The sequence below is a fragment of the Poecilia latipinna genome, unplaced genomic scaffold, assembly GCF_001443285.1.
Source record: "Poecilia latipinna isolate Pla-1442-1.1 unplaced genomic scaffold, P_latipinna-1.0 Scaffold951, whole genome shotgun sequence".
Lineage (NCBI taxonomy): Eukaryota > Metazoa > Chordata > Actinopteri > Cyprinodontiformes > Poeciliidae > Poecilia > Poecilia latipinna.
Window position 1 is genome coordinate 419,837 of NW_015113567.1, and position 20,113 is coordinate 439,949.

The window sequence follows — 20,113 nt, forward strand, 5'->3', positions numbered from 1 at the left end:
TTAAAACGTTGTTAAAGGGCTAATAGAGGAGCCATGTGATGACTTCCTGAAGGTGGCGTTTTTAAAGAGACAGAGACCCAATTTCAAGGCACTGAATTACAAAATCTAATTTCTTTAAAGTTCTATTTGATATAAATACCCAAAATAGTTACTTGATTGTGTTATAAAATGGCACTATATGCCTGGAAAATGCATAATACTGCCCCATTAAGGAAACCCAAGTTGCACTGGTTGGTGTTTATAGGTACCACGGCTTAAAACTCTTTTAAACCATATAAATATGACTTGACGTCTTCAAGAGTAACATACAGACACTGAGTGTACAATACTTTCACTCCTGGTTGAGAATACTCTTGCTTGTTCACATGGATGTAACTCTGCCACGCCCAGCTAAACCATGTTGGACACCTATCAGAAAAGTTTTGGCAGGAAAAACAACACATGATCACAGTCTGATATCTGTTCAACTCCTTTTTACCTTAAAGTTATAGAACACAAAGTGCCTGGAAAACTAGTGTTGGCACACACACACACACACACACACACACACACACACACACACACATACGCACATTCATTCCTGTCTGGTTTTGTGTTACTCTGCATAGTTAGCTGACCTATAGGGGGTTCCTGCTTGCATAAATTAATCTAGGACTCGAGCCAGCGTTTGCTTCTCGTGTGATGCATGTTTAACATGCAGAGCAGGAAGCCATAACGGCTGAGCTTAGATTCTCCAGATGTCTTTTCTGGGTGAGTTAGGCAACACTGCTGCTGCCTGGCCTACTTCTGACACCTGCACGGTCACATTCACATGTAGGCCTTAAAGTCTACCAGCCAAGACGTACGATGCATGTGAGACCGTGCCAAGTATCCATGGCGATGGCTGGTAGTTGTTGACCTTCTCATGTTCGGGTTATATAACCAGCCAACTTGGCAGGATGTAGACGAGAGAAGGGGTTGTATCTGTGTCCCCTAAGGGCGCTTAAGTCCTAAAGAAAGTTGTGGAGATTCTTCAGAAAGGCAACATTTGTGCTCTGAACAGATACACTGTTTGTGTCAACATGGCATGTCACCCTGTCTAATCATGAAATTCAGACGTTTCATTCACCTCCAGGGGAAAAAGTCCATAAAATAGTCTATGAAGTCTGCCATAGCATGCAGACTACAAACACGTATGAAAAAATACACTTACACGAGCTCAATGAATTCAAACAGTATTATTAGCAATAAGTCAAGTAATAAAATATACTTAGACCTCCAAACTTCATGACATTTCATCCAAGCCTGACATCACCAAGTGCAAAGTAACATTTTGTCACCTTCCTAAAATAATGGCCTAAGTAATTTTTTTCGTTTCTAGAAGGACCCTTAAACTATCATCGCTACGCAGGAAGTTGTAAAGCGAAGCTGATTCAGTTCGAATTAAAATGTAACCCAAACGTCAAGTACTATTTAAATCAACTATTGCTAATTTCCATCATGTTGAATTGTCTCCAATGAACATATTATTTCTCATTTGGCTCTTAATTTTGAGTCTTAATTTCTGATAACACAACTAATGTTGCTAGGCTAGCCAGCGAACTAGCTTTCGTGTTTCGTGTACAGTACTTAAAAGTCAGCAGTCGTGAAATAAATTATATTAATCAGTCGCTTCTCTACGACAAGGTTTAAAAAATATTGTTCAAAATTTACATTAAGGATACAATGTTAAAGTGTATTCGTAAAAGGTAAGTCAGCTATTGCGTTGAAACATTTTTGATGAAGAGGGAAGTATTGGAAAAAATAAAATAAAATAAAATAAAAAATTAAAACACTAAGGTGTCTTTTCCCTTTTATTATTGTGCGCATTACTATTGCTCCATTAATTCATCAAAACAGGATCTGTCCAGTTTAAGACAATGCAGAAAATCCAACCAAAACGTAAGTAAAACATTCAGGCTTTATTATTGCTACATGTGTTTATTCCATTACCATATTCACTCTCTGAACATGTTGGGACAAGGAGACAGGATTTCAATATAAAGTCAGTCTGTACACATCAATCCAGACACAAATTTGTCAATAGATCAGATATATCTCACTTATGATTTTACATTGGACATTTCTATAATTAACAATTATGTATTCCCTTTCATGTACTGCACATATTAGCAATAATGATTTTTTTTTCATTTTCTATAAATAACATTGAAAAACACTAAATTTAGGGGACAACTAGCTTGTACTCAGGATAATTTATAATTAGTAAAATGTCATTCTATAGATTTCCCATTAAAACTGTCACACAAAACCCTGAAATTAGGCATGGGCACGTGGCCGATATCCACGTATACCAGGTATAACATAAAAAGTTATGGTTTGAGAAATTTTCCATCATACAGAATTTTCTCCAGCTGGTTGGAGGATAAGAACAGTGTAGGAACGCCCCTCTCCTACCTGTTGTTGCGCACTGCTGGTCAGCTGGCTGAGTGAAGACTGCTAGATTTTTTTTTTACTCTCTCAAGTAAGAGAAAATCAGATATTTGGAAATATTCCGTTTATTAAAAACATGGATGGTCACAGTGTGAAAACTAAAAGAGAATCGCCTAATAAAGGCATGTACATTTTTTGTTAATTAAAACAAAAGTAACATTATACAATGATGATTTCACTCAGCGCTGTTAGAATGTTATACCAGCCCATGCCTAAATGCTTCATTTCCAGTACAGCAACCTAATTTCTCTAATGTCCAGCATTACATTGCTTTGGCCCTTTAGAAAATATTACAATGTGGATGAATTGACAAGTTACTTCACATACACCGACACACCAGACAAACACACCAATAAGCGAAGAAAATTTTAAATACAAAGAACTATGTTGACATAGAAACACGTAAAAAAAAAGAAAAGAAAAGAAAGAAGAAGAAATCAAACCTTTGTATACAAAATAAAAGATTTTTTTTAAAGGTAAAGCCAAACAATCTCGTACATTTTTCAAAGATTTGCTTTTGCACGTAAAAACAATCATATCACAGACAAGAGCAAGGCCTCGAGATTTGTTATTTTTCTCTCAAAAGTATGTTTCCTCTTGTTTCATTTTGTTAAATCTGCTGCAGAAAAATGTTTTAACCTGCTCGTGGGGAAAACTCGGATAAAGCGACTTGGAAGTAAGTCTGGTTCGTAAATGGATCCTTTGTGTGAGAACAAAAGGCACTGGCCTTTCCTCGCTGCAAAATTCCTTCACCAGAGACTATTTTAATATGCTAAATATCCAATAAAACTCTTATTTTGTTTTAAATATGTTTCCCTAAAATGTGGTTTTGTAAAAAAAAAAAGAAAAAAAAAAAAGAAAAAACATGTCTAGTGCAGCTCCTTTTTAAAGCTTCACACTGATAACCACGGTATTGACGAGAGATTGGATCAGAGGAAAGTGAGCAGCCCAGTATCTCTTTCAAAGTACAATGTAAACAATGTCACTTCATGCATAAATAACCAAATAAATAATAGCTAACAAACAAAAAAAAACAGTCCAACAAAAGATTGGGAGCCTTAAAGCAGACCATATATGACGGTTCAGTCTGATGTTATTTAAATGGATTAAAAAGAGACAACTGGACAAAGGATGGAAGTTCAGAAGCTGAAGGAAGCCCGTTTCTGCTACTTGGAAGAAAAATAAAACAATAGTAAGGCATAATTTTGAGATGAAAAGTCATAAATATGAGTTTCAAAGTCCTTGTACTTATGAAAGTCAAAGTCATAAAGCACATTCTTATCATTTCCAAACCTTCAAAGTCAATATTGTGGTTTTGAAACTCATAATTCCGTCAAAACCCAAACCAGTTTTTACCTATTTCATGGGGTTCTACAGTAAGTAGTTTTAAAAGGTAAGTTTATTTTGTTATTATAGCAATACTATTTGAGATATCAAAAATAATTCTTGAATGCATTTACACACAAAAAAAATTGTCGAGTTGTTTTTCTTTAGTTTTATATCCATTTGAACAGATTAGCGACCGCTTTATTTCAAATTCAAACATATCTGAAAAGGAAGAATTGCTTTTGGTGTCACTTTAAAGCAGATTGACCATTTGGGGGATGTTACCTGCTGAGCTCCAAATAAACTACAGACTGCTGCAGGAACAGGAAGAAACTCAGTGGAACGAAGACAGATGTAAATGACACAGAGGCTTTTCACAGGATTCAGAGAGAAAATCAGAGTGAGCGATGTTACGCTAAGCTGCAACTTTGTGGCAAAACATGATTGCGATACACTTCAGTTTATTCACCAAACATAGCTCTGCGAGTCCTCCGCCATTCGTCGTTTTCCTGCCGAGTGAAAGTAGCACGAGGAAGATATTCGATCGAGAAACTCCTTGTTTTATAAAGTTTGCTGTCGAAGTGCAACAGTGGCTGTTATTTGTGCGAAGAAACGGAAGAACTGGTCGTCAGCTGCTCTCGGGCGAGGGTGTTGTGCGCTTGTGCGTAGCTTGTTGACGGCGTTTGTCAGGTCACCGGGGCCTGCTCTGCGACATGAAGAGCAGGACCTTGCGGATGCCGCTGAGGCGATCTTTCAGGGAGGTGAGGGCGAGGAACGGCAGCTGGGCCCGGCCCTCTAAAGGGAGAACAGCCAGTAACCACCAGCACCAGGAGGGGCCGTTGGGGCTGGCCTGCAGAGACAACAGAGACAGAGCAACAGCGGTGAGACAATCAGTTTAATTTTTACATTAAATTGGTTGTTCTATTTATTAGTCTAACAAAAATCGAGCAATCGGATAAAAATTCTTTTGACACACTCGGCACATTTTTCATTTAACTACTTAGGCCTATTTTATAAGACATTAAAATAAGAAAAACATTTCATTGCCTATAATGCATTAACATAGCATTTCTTTAGTGAGCACTTGATCTTTTGTAGCAAAGGATGCATCTGTGGCTAAAAGAACGCACTTTTAGCATCAACATATGAAAAGCTCAGCCATTTCTAATAATTGGATAGGAAAATATGCTTAATAGGAGTTTAAAAATAAAATAAAATAAAAATGAACCAAGTCAAGCTAAAACTAGGATATTTGAGAAGTTCTGGGTAAAACATATTTAAAGACAAAGAAGGATTTTTTAATCATAAATGCTAAATACATATATTTTTATTGAACTTAGTATTTTACATCAGGCACCTTGTTGGGCAGCTAAGAGGGTCTTTAGGACTATAAGCCTTTCGCAGCAGTTACTTTTCTGTTTCATTGATACCTGTCTGTGTTTGTGATAAAGGTGAGTTAAAACGTCTCGTTAACGATCGTTAATTATCACTTCGATACGCAAATGAGGCTTTTCGGCGCTAATTTTAGCTAATGTTACTCCATAACTTGTTTATTTAATGTTTTTAATTTCTGCTCTAATATGAGCAAGGGTTGCCTTTGTAACAGTGTTTGTTTGATGCTAACAGGCTAGCCTTTTAACAATTATTTTTTTCAGTTGAAGCTATGTTTAAGTTATCATTAGCTTATAAATGTAGTGCACCTTCTACTTCACATTGTTTATTTCAGCTAACAGAATCAAATAGAACAAAAGAAAAGGTCAGAAAACAGGCAGTATATATTAATGCTTGGCCTTAGAACGGACTTTTGAGATTGACTAAATATTGTGGAGAGCATTAAAGTCAAGCTAGCTGTCCTCCTGTGTCTAGCCTGGCTCTCTAATCATGAGGTTTTGATGAGGTGTTCCAGCAAATCCTCACAATGCAACATGCAATCCTACCTCCATGAAATACCTGTCTTCACTAGGATGCTGTGTTCATCCCCAAAAAGTGTGTTTGTACCTGGAGTTCAAGGTCTTTCTTAGGCATTGGTCCAAAGTGTCCTTCGATGCGTTGCTTCTGCTCAGCTTTCAGAGAATTGACCCAGACAAAAGCCTGGTCGTACACTGCATCATGTAGCGACTGCAGCTCACGCTCTGCTATGCCCTCCACCTGCAAATACATGGAAAGACACAACTTAGATCTTTAACCTCCTTTTTTGGTATACTTAAAGCTCGTTCCCTCTCAGTTCTGATCCCACCTTCACATCCTCCAGATACTCTACATCTGCCGTGTTGTATCCGTCCCTCTCGCGGTGCTGCATGATTTTAAACCTCCGTCTGCCGATTGTGTCCACCACTGATCGGCCGTCCGAGAAGAACTTGACATCACGGATCTCCAGCAGACACCCGTAGCCAACGAATCTGTGGGGCAAATGAGAAGATGCGTTGTGTTTTAGGCGTCTACTTTAATTTCAAGAAGCGCCAAGATGACATACTGCGTCCGCCACTAACCCTTTGAGGTCGTCTCCCAGACACATGCCGAAGCAGTTGGTTCCCGTCTCCATGCACCTGCGAATCATCAGTCGGTAGCAGGGCTCGAAGATGTGGAGGGGACACGGCACGGTGGGGAAGGCCATGGTGCACACGAATATAGGCACGCTTTTATTGAGACTAAACCAAAACAAGAAGATGAGACAATGAGTTCAGTTAAAAAGTCAAGAAGAAAGCGGAAAGAAGAAGAGCAGAGGGTGTTCAGTGACGTACTTGGAGAGCTCAGCCATCTCCTCCTCATGCATTTTCTGTCTCTCAATGAACTCAGAGGGAAGATACTTCGATATCAGGTTCTCTATTAATACTGTCTTACAATACAGCCTCTGGACCAAGTACTGGGTGGAAACACAGAAGGAGAATTGATGAATCAGAGGAAGCAGAGGCCGACATTGGGAGAAACATCATATATGTGACCCAGCACATACCTCAGACAACTCTTCTTTGCACAGTGGACACTTGGGGTTGTGGTCCAGGCATCTCTCCAGGCACTGAAGACAGAAAGTGTGCCCGCATGGCGTTGTTACCGGCTCGTAGAACAGCCTGTACAGGAGACACAGCCAAAAACCAAGAGCACGATAATGAACTTATTTTCCAGATTGTTTTCTTGTGACTGCCATGGGATAGTGCAAGATGCATTTGACAGGCTGACCTCATACAGAGGGAACACTCCAGATCCGTTGGGTCCAAGAGGTCACTGGACACGGCACCTAAAGAATCCAGGCCCTGAGTTTGTTCTACAAAGAGATTCCATCAGACGGTGAACAACACGACCTCCCCTAGGAGAAACAGCACAGTTGTACTAGAGCGTTAAGCTCACCACACTTGGATTTCTTCTGGTGGCCGATTTCTTCCTGTGGTTCCCCCTCTTCTTCCACATCCCTTCGTTTCCGTTTAAGGAGATTTGAGTCGGTTTTTCTGAGACTCCTGTCGGACCTCCCAGCTGCTGATTGAGGAAGCTCTGTGAACAGCGACCCAGGACTGACGGTCTAAAAATGGAAAGAGCAGTAGAAGAAGAGTTCAATAAGGAAGTGGTAGAAAGAAAAGATGTCAGATTGATTTCGAAGGAGGAGCACCTTTACCTGGATGGGTTCAGTGATGCTGCTTTTGATGTGTGCTCTAGAAGACAGGAAGTTGGTGCAGCCGGAGATGTGTTCAGGAACCTGATCGGTGACTGGAGCCAGGAAGTCACTTAGAAGCTGCGAGGTGACGGAGAACAGCGTTCAAGTGACCATTTTGTTGTAAATTCCTACAGATTCATACTGATGAAGATAAATTCTTAAAATTGAAGTAAGGCTGCAACTCTATTTTAGAAACCGATTATTGATAATTCTGGCAATCGATTAATCAGATTTTTTTTCTAAATGGCACATTCTGCAGATGTTTTTTTATGTAGCCACTTCCATCTTTTACATACAGCTTTAGAAATATGTTAAACGATGTAAATAAATAATTCCATTCCTTCTTTTCTCTTAAATGCAAAATGTGAATATGTTTGATGCGGTTTTGGCTTTATTGCTCCTTTGCATATGTTTTTTGTTTCAGAAAATTAATTTTTTTTTTGAGTCCGTATACTCTAAACAATTATTAGGGAACAAAATTAGTTGACATTTATTTCAGTATTCGATTAATTGAATTAATCGTGATTAATCCAATTAATCATTTCATCCCCACAGTGAAGCCATGTTGAAGTGATCAAAGATATGCTTACCCTGTGAGCTTCAGCCTTAGCCAGTCTACAGTCCGGCTCTAAGGACAGACAGATCAGGTACTCCTTCAGAGCATCATCAGTCCTGCCCAATGACACCAAGGCTTGGGCCTTACGAACATGACCCTGTCGCCACAGAGACAGTCCTTTACTTTCCATTCCAACCGTGATGAAATTATGCTAAATAAGAAGGATGTGGGTCTTACCTTGGACCAGAAGGGCATCAGTCTGCAGGACGTCTCTGCGTCCCTCAGAGCCCAGTCATGGTGCTTCAGACTGGAGTGGATCTGAGAGCGGTTGCTGAACAGGATGTGGTCTGTGGGTGCTGTGAGATAAACACAAAGAGGAATTAAAGATGAGGATGTTTTTTTATTGCTCTGTTAGTTGAATAACTATTTATAAGGCAATAAAATGCCATGTTTGAGGGAAAAGTATGTTTTCCCTCAAAATGTACTTTTGGGGGTCAGAAATATTTGGAAACGGACAAAAATGTTCAAGGATGTTTCATAGTAGATACACTACCCCTGGAAAACTATTCAGAAAACTTAAACTGATATTTTATCTCGCTTGTTCAATTAAAGAAAGCAGTCCATGCAGATGAGACCAAAATGTAGCTGTTTACCTGCATGTTAACGGCTAAGAATGGCAGAAAACTGGTGATCAAAGTTGATCAAACTAGATATTAGGGTTACAACTAACAATTATTTTATTAATTGGATAATAAATTGCCACGTTCTGCAAATAACAGTTATAGCTTAATTATTGCTCTGAGTGTGTTGTTCTTTCAGCAACTGGCCCTTTCTTTGAGTCTGTATACTGCAATTAACAATTAATTGATTACTAAATTAGTTTATGATTATTTCAATAATCGATTAATCATAATTAATCATTTCACCACTTATAGATACAGAACAAACCTTGCAGACAACCTGTTAGTTGCGGCAAAAAGAAAAAACTGGGCGGCAATCAATGCAGCGGCCCAGTCAAAGTCCAAGCATTTGACCTGCAAGTTGCAGTTTTTCCAGCTCACTCTGACTGAGCAAACTAGAACAGGCAAACATTCACTAAGCTGGTAGAGGACGGTCGTACAAACTATTTACTCAGGAGAGGCAAACACAAAAGCACACCACACTTTTCAGATTTTATTTGTAAAAACAACCATGAATTGTTTTCTTTTTAATAGTATTTTCAGCTCTTCTAACTTCTAACACACCAAAGGATTTCTGCTCTTCACATGAGGCTAATTGCTCAGTATACAAACTGTTGTTACACTTAAAGCTAAATTTAAGCATAAATGCTTAATGGAGCATATACGCTCCATAGTTATGTGACAGAAGAGTATCCTACAAAAAATGGACCAGCTTCCACATTACAAAATGTGTTATGAAAAAGGACTGCTGCCTTACAAAACCATGCACCACTATCAAGGTCTCCCATGTTGCAGGTTTCATAACTATAAGAACTTATGTAAATGTCGCAGCCGGGCCCTTCAAGAATCAAAGCGAAGCGCTCTCTGGCTCGCATATTAATTCACTCACACCAGTAAGATTTAGGAGTGGAAGTGCTGAAAAGGCCCGTAGGCGAAGGGGATTATTTATACATGCAGCTGTGTCCAAGTAGGACATACGACGTATTGATTAGCCGCAAAGCGACTTGGGAGACATGTGCTAATGAGAAGTAAGAGGCCAACTTTAGAAGTTTTTTCTTTTGTGATAATTGCATGGAAAACTGTGAGTCACACTATGGGGAAGATAATCTGAAAAACAGGTAGGATGTGGGGCTGCAGCTAACATTTATTTTACTAATCGCTTATTCTATCAATTATTCTAATGATTAATTGAGTTATTAGATTTTTTTAAATGTCATGTTTCATTTAGTCAGGCTTATTTTATAAAATATGTAAAAATGTGCAAGTAAACAATAGTTTTCTTGCACATTTTTTCATCTAAAATCCAAACTGTGTTTGATTTTTGTTTGACTTAATTACTGCTCTGACTGGTGTTATTATTTTCAGTGCGTTAGATGTTTTTGAGTCTATATACACTGGTAGATGATTAATCGATTACTCCATTAGTTGACAATTATTTAAATAATCGATTGATCATGACTAATCCAGCTGTTTCCGCTCTAGTAGGATACGGACAAATTGGCTATAATGGAATCTGTTGTTTTACCTTTTATTAATGTCAGACATGCCAATTCCTTTTGAAATGCTGATGGATTTATGCTGACATATGATTAATGGTCTCAACGACGCTCATGTTTTTCCACCTTAATGTCTCTCCTACTGAGCATCTAGCACCATTATGTCCTGGTATCCCACTGACATCTAAACTGCATATGTTCTTCACAAATCATTAAAAGTACTTCAACCCACATGGAAAACTTTCCGTTTGCAATCTTATTTAATATTTCCTGGGAAACAACTGTGGTTTAGGCTTGGATTATCCTCTCCCGAAGAAGATGCTTGATCATATGAACAACAGGCTGGAAAACGTGGTTTTTAACATTTATTGAGGTTAAATCTGCGTCTGTCCGAGCAGGGAGGTTTACGCTTTAGTGCTAGGAACCCAGAAGTCAAAGAATGAACGTCTTAAAACTGAGCTGTTGTGCTGTGACTTCAGAGGAATCCCTATTGGTTATACATGTTAGTAGGTAGAGATATGCTTCTTTTCTCTCTTTCTTTCTTTTACTATTTTATTCTCCAATGATGTTCGTAAATCAACAAACTTCAATTATTTCATCGGGATCTGAAGTGAGAGACCAACATTAAGACTAATTAGAACCATATACTACCTTCTTTTCTGGTATTGGCTGGTGAAACATAGTTGTGGCAGCAACCTGCTATGGGGACGGAGGAAGAGGTTATCCTAAAAATAAATAATTATTTTTATTTAATCAGATTTGGATTTGTCTTCTTATAAAAAATGTTTAACTATGGTGTAATCAGGTGGCTGAGCAATAGAGCAAGTGCTTATCTTTTTCTCTGCCCTTCTTTTTGTCAAAGTTTATTAGTGGAGCAGTGAACCCCCATTACCGTTGAGTTTCACACAACGTCGTAGTAAATGGAGAAAAACTCCCAAAATAAAATAACAAGACAAGACCAAGTCTTAAACAATGTGGTCTCAACACAACAAAACTATGTATCCTTCGTCTCCAACTCCACAAATATCTTCTATTTTTGCAGTGGTCTTATCAGTGAAAATCCTGATAAGACACACTAAGGCTGTAAAAGGCCAAAATGTGCCAAGCCTTGAGGAGAACTAGTCCATGTACATGCCAGCGTATCTACTAAAGGAAATACCAGAATGATGCATGCAATTAGACTCACATTACTGAGCCAGATATCAGCTTACACAAGCATGCCGCTGGTAGCTAAATGAGGTCAGGGCATGTTTCCCAGTCACAGCGGACCTTTGCTTACAATAAAAACATACCTGTTGATCCTGAAAGTGTGTAACTAGGTTATAGTTCATCCATAGCGTCATACATTTAAAAAACACACTAAAAGAAAACAAAGCAAATATATATATATATATATATATATATATATATATCTGGGTTGTTTTCTTTATTTATTTATCTGAATTAAAGTTAGAGCGCAACAGAATGAACTGAACATTTATATATAAAGTTTCCACTTGTTTCATGTCCGACCTGGCACTTCTGTACTAACGTGACCCGCAATGGTACCCTTGACCTATATTTACTGTCTCATTATTTCACGTTACACAATGAGTGGGGCGGGCTACGTGCTTACGTAATGTTTGGTCCACTGGCCCAGCCTACATAACCGTGTTATCCAACACATGGCGGCTGCCCTCAGAACATTCAGGGTGCGCCGCTGTCTGTCACTCACTCCGTGACACACTTTCTGTACCAATGACAGTGTCGTGTCGTTCGCTGGTTTTATAACACCACCACGCAACGTTACAAACTAGTAAAAAACACAAGTTAAAGAGGTCAAAGTTTGTCAGGACAGACATACTAGTAGTAATTACCTGTCAGTATGGCTTGGTTGTACTTCTCCAGCGCTGCTTCCATCTTCCTCTCGGCGTACAGCCCGTTCCCCTCCCGCCTCAGCCGGCCGGCCTGCTGGAAGCTGGGGAACCACTTGGCCAGCAAGCTGCTGAGCACCACGTTCACCCTGTAAGTCTGGAGGTCGGCCAGCCTGGAGCTGTCCCTGCACTCCTTACATACCACCGGCCTCTCCTTCTCTTTTCTCTCCCTCTCCAGACACTTCTTACAGAAGCAGTGTCCGCACGGCAGAGTCACCGGCTCGAACAGAAAGCTCAGACAGATCCCGCAGGATAAGTCCTCAAACCCGCTACCTGACCCACAGCCTGTCCTCCAGTGGCTGCCATGACTCCGACCCCGGTCCTGTCTCCGGATACTGTCCGACAGGTACCCAACGAGGTTGGACAGGTGAGCGGGTTTGAGTTTGTCTATCTCGGATGCTTGTCGGTACACCTCGAAAGCTTCCGCCACTTTGCCCCCGAAGGCGAGCGCGTCAGCCCGCTTCACCATCAGCTCCAGCCGGCTCCCAGGGTCCCCGGCACACGCCAGCTGGCACTCGTAAATATCCGCCGCCAGCTCGAAGTTGTTCGCTTGGAAAGCTTCCGCTGCCAGATGCAGCATGCTCTCACACTCAGTCCCCATACGGAGCGCGTCTCCTGGAAGTCTCCCGCTTCTTCATCTATTGAGTGGAGCCTGAGAGCGCGGTGCTGAGGCTGCCATTCAGCCTCCGGTTCCACTGAAGTACAGACTGCTCTGAAATGTTAGCGGTCAAGTTCAGGAAACGCATCTAAAATTCTCAGTGGGGTGAGGAAAGAGAGGGAGAAAAAAAAAACTGTTATGTAAAACAACTGGGTCACGTGACGCCGAGCAGCTGTTCTGATTGGACGAGTCGAGAAAAAAACAGTTACAAAACAAACCCGCATGTAATAGTTTTTCTCTGGGGCAGGAGAGCAGGTCCTCTCGGAGCCTGTCTGACCTGCATTCTGGATATCAGTGAGCAGAGACGGGCTGCAGGTGTGTATGTGTGTGCATGTGTGCGTTGGGTGGGGGACTAAATATTATAAATTCTCCCTTGTATGATATGTAATACACATTGGATAACACTGTGTCCACATTTTGTCATGTAACAACCACAAACATTAATGTGTCTTAATGGAATTTTTTGTGACAAACAATGTAGAGCAAAGAAAGAAATGGATCTAGCCACATCTGAAAAGTGTGGCAAGCTTCCAAGTCAATACCTTGAATGGTTTCTCTACAAGCTTTGCACATGTTGAGATTAAGAATTTGCATTTTCTTGTTTTCAGAGTAACAAGACTAATTGGAGACAGTATGTGAAATGTAATTTTCAAGACTTCCCACAGATGTTTGGTTAGCTTTGTCTGGACTTTGACTGAGCCATTCACACATAAGCATATTGCATGGCTAAAGTCTTCCATTGTAAATTTGACTTGTTCAGAGCAGTGGTGTCCAAACTGGAAAATTTAAACTGCTCACAAAGTTTATTAAATTAAAAATTCAAAAATTTGTTTATCGTGATTCTTCTTTTTCTTTTATTTAGTTTTACCTGCTCAAAAATAACCTTTTTATGAAATCTATAAATCCTTATACATTTCTGCTAGAAAAGGCCTTGGACTGTTGCTTTATTAAAAGGCAAAACAAACAAATTCCACATTTTTCATCAACTGTTTTCTATTTTGTTGGCCAAATTTTTGTTATTCTTGACGTATGGTCGGGGAGGCTGAACATCATTTCAGGGGCCACAAATGGCACCCTGGGCCACACTTTGGACAGCCCTGGTTTAGAGCCATTGCTCGAAGCTGAACATCTTATCCCGTCTGTAGCTCCGACTGCTTCCCTGACCCCTTCTGAAGAAAAATACCCCCAAAGCCTGAAGCTGCCACTATATTTCACCATGATGATATAATATTCGGAATAATATTCTGTGTAATTTTGACCATCTAGAGGTGTTGGTCACCATTTGGGATGTCCGATACGGCGACATGATACGGGAATAAAAGCTGAAGCAAATACAGAGTTATCAAAATGAGACAGAGGCCAAGAAGCGTAGGTGGTTTTATAACTGGAACGGCTCACTGGTGCTCTGAAGTGCAGCCAGTCTTTGTTGCATAAAAACTGTTTGCATAATTACAAAAAACCCCTCACTCTATGTGACATCTTACTTAACAAGCACAGTTCTGAATCTAGCTCAGTGAAAGTTTCCAAGGGGCTTCTTGCTGTTGCACATCCAGCCTATTGCCCCTGTACCTCTGTTGTCCTTCGTTTTGCTCCACGTTTGAATGCAAATCCTGAAATTCTGTAATGGCTTCATAACATCAGAGTTGAGCCGAAGGGATTTTCCTCTGAATGGGGAAGACACTATCCTACACTGTATTAGTAGCTTCTCCTTTAACCAGTCGGTGGTGCTTACTGCAGTCCCCAAATAAAGCCTGTTTGCTGAAAGCAGTTCAGGTGTGTGTGTGTGTGTGTGTGTGTGGATTACATGCAGCAATCGGTCCACCAGAGCCCGTCTCAGTAACTGCTGGTAATATAGGTCGGCCGGTCTGGCTCGTGAACTCAATCCCACGCATAGACAGGAACGCCGACTGACATACCGACAGACTGACACACATGGAGAAACAGACAGACTGGCATATATGCAAAAGAGGACACTTACAGAATCTTATGCAACACACACACACACATACGGTCAGGCATGTACTTTTCACCCTCAGACCTAAAAGTTGATCACTGTGAGGTTTTTGTATGTAGGGCAAACTGTCACAGACTGTCTGAACTTTGCAGACTGGGTTGGAACAAGCAGTTACTGTCAAAGTCAGACCATTACACAAGGACTAACAGATGGATGCTCATGCTAAGGATTTTAAGGCTTCTTTCTATATGTGTCAAGTGTTAGGTTGAGGATTTGTTCAGGACTGTGCATTACAACACATCCTGCAAATACAGAGGAATACCTCGAGATTTTAGTTAACTTCCATTGGACGTTTTTACATTTTGAACTCCAATATGTTTTGTAAAATTTTACTCCTCTGATAAAGTAGGGAATAATGGTGAAGTGGAACTTGGAGGACATGTTTTAAGCTTTTTATTTTTTATAAATAACATCTAAGAAGTGTGATGTGGACTTCTGAGTAAAAAATGCCTCTTTGCACATCTAGCAACTGAAAACTCTTTTTGAAAAAATAGCTAAAGTTCAGTTAGACGGTGTGGAAAATGTCTGTGAACTGAGCCAGACTTTAGAAAGGATTTAAAGGGGCAGTAACACAGGGCTCCAATCAATTTTCTATATGAATGATGTTATTGCCTCACCAAAAACATACATGGTGTGTTGCTTTGATTCTAACCATTCAGCAGTGCAAAACACCTGGTGAGACCTAGCTCCGCCTTAAAATAAAGTTAAAGGGAATAAAACAATATATGTTTTTAAAAAAGAAATAATACATGCAAGTGAAAGATTTTTTTTTTGTTTCTGTATGATTTAAATTTGATATATTAACACAAAAAAATCAGTTTATTGTTACAAGCACGTTCAGTCTCAGGTAATTTACATATTGTGGTATTTTAATCAACAACAAGGTGAGTTTCTTGACTTGGTTTTGGCACAACACAAGAGCTGTCTCTAAGCACCAACAGTGTTCACGTATATTTGTGGTTAATGTTTAGAAAAAAACAAAACCAAAACATACAGTATCATTTCAAATATTGGTTGTTCTTTCAAAATAATGAAAAAAAAAAAAAAGCTGTGGTGTGTTGGATGCCAACACAATCAGAGGAGAAAGCTTTTTTTTTTTGTTTTACTTCCTTCACCATGTTCAGACTTCCAGGTTCTTGTTTAAAGAGTCTCTGAGGACATTGGTGGATTTCTTATCAGTCCTGGATCTTCAGGATGCTCCTTTTTTCCAAGTCGTTCATTTCTTTAAGAATCAAAGCGACGTTGTAACGCAGCTCCTGGAATTTTGACACGGGCACCTGCATATAAAACGAAAAAAAAAAAAATTACGAAGTGTCAGTGTAATCGGATGTTGTTGCTGTAATCTAATAGATCACTAGATCATATTAGTGATCTAGTTTGTGAACAGCGGCGGCAGAAAGGTCGATGCAGCTTCTGTTCTGTGATGAGGAAGCCAAAAAACAGGAGTGAGGCGCCCTCTGCTGGCTAAAATCAAAGCAACAGGTCACTCTATCAAACAAATTAATTTTATATCTTACCCCTCATATACAGCATTACGACAGAAATTATTTTGAGTGACTAGCATTTCTTTTGCTACTGGGATTTTTTTGGAGAGATAAAAAAAAAGTCACATCAATGACAGAGATGCAACATTTGATTTTTAAAATTTTTTTATTTTAGTATTTTCTGTAAAAACCATAACAGGTAGAATAGATTAGGAGAGAAAAACTATTGTTTTGGAGAGTACATGTGCTACACTGAGCAAATGTTTCTTCAGTTATTAGCCTGTGATCCCATTATGTAACAACAGACACAGGCTAACTTTAGTTTGTTGGCCCACAGCCAGATTTCTTTAACTTTCAGGCTAAATTGAGTGGAGTGCAGAACCAACAATGGACATACAGACAACAGATGATAACTTTGTGCTTTCTGAACAGCTGAATGCAACCTGGAGTTGACTGGATTTTTGCCACATTTCAGAAAATGAAAGCTGAAAAACAACAAACTTTAATCGAGACTTAATTTAAGACTGAAAAACTTCATTTGTTTTGAACAGTTTGCGACTTTCAGGTCAAAATGTAACCTTTCCCATCCATCTAATGTCTTGTCAGCAAATATTAGTTGCATTTTAATGAAAAATAAAAGAACAGTGTTTTGAGGTAAATCATATGGCACTTAAAAACTTAGCAAAATTAACTGAAGATGTTTTTTTTGTTGTTGTTTTTTTCGGACAAATTGACCTGTAGAAGTGGACTGAAAAACTATTTGTAAATTTTGAACCTCCCCAAATTTTGTTTAACTTGATGCAAAAGTTTGCACTTTGTTTTGTTGATCCCATAAGAGCACCCTTTGCAAAAATTTTGACAGTAAAAGAGAGAAAGTCTGTCCGTCAGGTGACCTGCTCTGTGCTTTCAAGCCGCACCGCTAAAGCTACGCTGAACACAGCCGAAACACGTGTGGTTGAATTTTAAAACATTCAAAGTGAGGCTGTAAGTCTGTAAAGCAGGAGAAGAAGATTTCCTCTAAGTTTTACCTGCACATGATTAACTGGAACCGATGACAATGGCTGAAATGTAAAGGGCCAAATTATCAATGAGTCTTATCAAAACACAGCGAGGAAACAAGCTAACGTTAACTGAAAAGCTCAAATAACTGCTCTGGTGAAGGGTTAAATTAGTTTTGGGTTTAGTTTTATTTCATTGTGTCTTTTTGTCTAATTAAGTTAGTTTAAATTAGTTTTTTAGAGTGCGTTTTATTAGTCATTATTAGTTAAATATCGCTTAGTTTTAGTTTCATTTTTACTAGTTCCAGTAGTAGTTTTGGTTTTTTCATACTTTAGTGATTTTTTTTTAGATGCAAAATTTTAAAAGGTCAAAGTATTGTACAGTGATTATGTTTACATCGATTGGGTAATGACTACCCAACAGAAGATACCATTTTCAAAAAAAACGTATCCAGTTATTGTTGAACAACCAGTGGAGTTTGACGTTCTCTACCAACCTTGGCCGTCACCATTTTGCAGACTAGCAAAAAGGCTAGGAGGATTAGGAAATGGCGGAATTTGCTGACAAAATAAGCAATTTAAAAGAACACTGAAGGTAGAAAGAGCCAAAGGGTTCGACTGTGGGTGCATTTATAATATAGTTTCAGTGTGATGTTGAAATAGAAAAAGTATGAATTGTTTCAGTACCTCGAAGCGCTGGAAGCTCCCATCTGACAGCTTCAGCTGCATCAGAACGGACGGCTGCAGGGCTCTGGCCAACGAGCTGGACACACACACACACACAGTTAAGTGATTCCATGCAGCTTTTAGCTCGTTTGTTACATTTCTGCTAAATATTTGTCATCCTTAAATGTTTATACCTTGAGATTTCACCCACAGATGATGAAAGCTAGCTACAGAGTCGTTGTCATTACCTTGTAGAAATGGAAACGTCCACTCTCCATTTGAATTCCTCCAGCATGGGAAGGTGAGGGTCATTCTGAGAGGAGGCCGCTTCCAGAGCAGCACGTCTGCAAACGCACACGGAAAAATGCGGCTAAATTCTGACATAAAGACAAAGGAACTCAGAACTCGATGGTTTTCGGCTTATTCCTATTAAAAGGGCACAGCGTGAGATCCGATGTGCAAACTTCTGAATCAAAACCCGGCGAAACCCACGTACCGATTTCCAAAAACCACACTGGAGAAATCTGTGATGAAGTCTTCTGGTATTCTAAGGACAAAAAGAGTCTGTAAAAATCAGATGCCAGCGATGCCTGGAGACGAGATGACGGTCCTTACCTAAGCTCTCGCAGATCTTCCTTAAAGGCCTGACCATAAAAAAAAAAAAAAACAAATAGAAAAGGTTCAGTTCATACAAAAATATAAATATTCACCAAGTAAAATTTACATGCTAAGCTAGGGATGGTAATTAAATGCAGAAACATTGAGCTTTTTCATATTTTATCATATTAAAACCATTAAGTTTAATGTATTTTTCGTTTAATTGTACATGACAGACCAACACAAAGTGGTGTATAATTGCAAAAGTGGAAGGAATTGTTGTGAAAAGTTGAAGCGTATTTACTCTGATGCCCTTTAATAAAATCCAGGGAAACTACTGGGCTAAAGAAGGCAAATGCTAAACAAGAACACACCGGATAGTTGAGGGATGGAGCATGTGTTCAAACGCTGCAGTGAGCATTCAGGACACTTTAATGGGGAATATTTCTCAGTCAAGACAAAATAATTAATGAAAGATTTTAGATGAGCAAAGCTGACAGAGACATAACACCAAACCCCCCCCCCCAAAAAAAACAGCCTTTTGGTGAAATATATGCTACTTTCGTGCTGCGCTGTCACTTCAAATTCCAGTAAAAACATTTTACGGTTGTGATGAGACAGAATGGGGGGAAAGGTTGAAATAGTATGAATAGTTTTGCAAGGCACTCTCCATACATTATACAGTGTATTATATAGAGGGCTGGCATGTTCCTCTGTTGCTCAGTCACTGTTGTGTTGGCGATCTGCAGCCAAAAAAAGATAACAAATGAGCTCAGACAATTACACTTGGTGTCACTGGTGATCATTTTTGCAACATTTTTATAATGTTAAAGCCAAGTACTACTGATTTTTACTAAAAAAAATAATTACCCATAATTGGCTTGAATATTATTTATCGAATAATCAATTGTATGCATTCATTCTTAATCAAATGATGTGATTCGGCAGCAGTATGTAACCCTGTGTCGCATGTTTTCTGTGTGACTCGGGTTCAGTCTGTAACACTCGCCTCCTGTTTCAGCAGGGATGCTGGGATGCGGATGGCCTCTGAGAGAACTCTGTGCATCCCCGCGATGATGTGACTGAGCCTCTCTTGCGGGATGACGCTGCTTTCAGCAATTGACTTCATCACCTCCCTGCAGTCTTTGCCCTCCAGAGCACTGACCACAACTGGACACAGAACGACAAAAACTGATTTGTATTTTCTAAGTCAAGGGTGATAAGTTGTGGTGTTTATTTTAGCAACGTGTGAAAACACAGTTTCACAGTAAGACATTATAAGGAGCATTTTACAAATCTGAAATTTGTTTAACAAACACAGTAAGAACTACGTTGTTTTAAACTTCCTTTTACTCATTTACCTTTGAGGAGTTTTCTAAACAACTCTTGATCCACATCCTTCAGGTTTTTCGACATTGACTCTATTTCCGGTGGTATTCTACCTCCCAAGAAGCTAGAGTCTTTTACGTTGCTTGAAGACATGGCTTAATGTGTTCTTGTTGATAAAAAAAAAGCAGAATAAAAAGGAACAGAAGCACAGAGCTTGCTATGTTTTTAGGCTACCTAGTGTTTACGTGAAAACTTCCGGCTTTAGGTCACGTGAGGCA

General features: G+C 39.4%; 2 protein-coding genes across 2 annotated transcripts; both read right to left on the reverse strand.

Annotated features, from left to right (window-relative positions):
• Positions 1–3,638: 3,638 nt before the first annotated feature.
• On the reverse strand, positions 3,639–12,911 carry LOC106957956 (LON peptidase N-terminal domain and RING finger protein 3-like). The gene is made up of 12 exons (XM_015049559.1): positions 12,033–12,911; positions 8,238–8,356; positions 8,035–8,157; positions 7,406–7,522; positions 7,144–7,312; positions 6,976–7,060; positions 6,752–6,866; positions 6,540–6,661; positions 6,288–6,446; positions 6,035–6,197; positions 5,797–5,946; positions 3,639–4,648 (listed from the first exon to the last, which is right to left on the reverse strand). The coding sequence occupies exons 1-12, from the start codon at positions 12,688–12,690 to the stop codon at positions 4,490–4,492; spliced, it is 2,139 nt and encodes a 712-aa protein (XP_014905045.1). The 5' UTR covers positions 12,691–12,911; the 3' UTR covers positions 3,639–4,489.
• Positions 12,912–15,559: 2,648 nt separating this feature from the next.
• commd5 (COMM domain containing 5) lies at positions 15,560–20,085 on the reverse strand. Its single transcript, XM_015049563.1, has 7 exons — positions 19,868–20,085; positions 19,516–19,676; positions 18,525–18,553; positions 18,406–18,456; positions 18,158–18,253; positions 17,931–18,006; positions 15,560–16,038 (listed from the first exon to the last, which is right to left on the reverse strand). The coding sequence occupies exons 1-7, from the start codon at positions 19,986–19,988 to the stop codon at positions 15,937–15,939; spliced, it is 636 nt and encodes a 211-aa protein (XP_014905049.1). The 5' UTR covers positions 19,989–20,085; the 3' UTR covers positions 15,560–15,936.
• Between the last annotated feature and the right edge of the window lie 28 nt (positions 20,086–20,113).

Bases quoted from the DNA above. Each gene is read 5' to 3' on its own strand.
- commd5 (XM_015049563.1), bottom strand. From the start codon at position 19,988: ATGTCTTCAAGCAACGTAAAAGACTCTAGCTTCTTGGGAGGTAGAATA. The intron at 19,677-19,867 runs GTAAATGAGTAA...TTCTGTGTCCAG, and splicing joins GTTTAGAAAACTCCTCAAAG to TTGTGGTCAGTGCTCTGGAG. The intron at 18,554-19,515 runs GCGAGTGTTACA...TTTTATGGTCAG, and splicing joins CATCCCTGCTGAAACAGGAG to GCCTTTAAGGAAGATCTGCG.
- LOC106957956 (XM_015049559.1), bottom strand. From the start codon at position 12,690: ATGGGGACTGAGTGTGAGAGCATGCTGCATCTGGCAGCGGAAGCTTTC. The intron at 7,523-8,034 runs GTAAGCATATCT...GTCACCTCGCAG, and splicing joins CTAAGGCTGAAGCTCACAGG to CTTCTAAGTGACTTCCTGGC. The intron at 6,662-6,751 runs GTATGTGCTGGG...GTTTCCACCCAG, and splicing joins GCAAAGAAGAGTTGTCTGAG to TACTTGGTCCAGAGGCTGTA.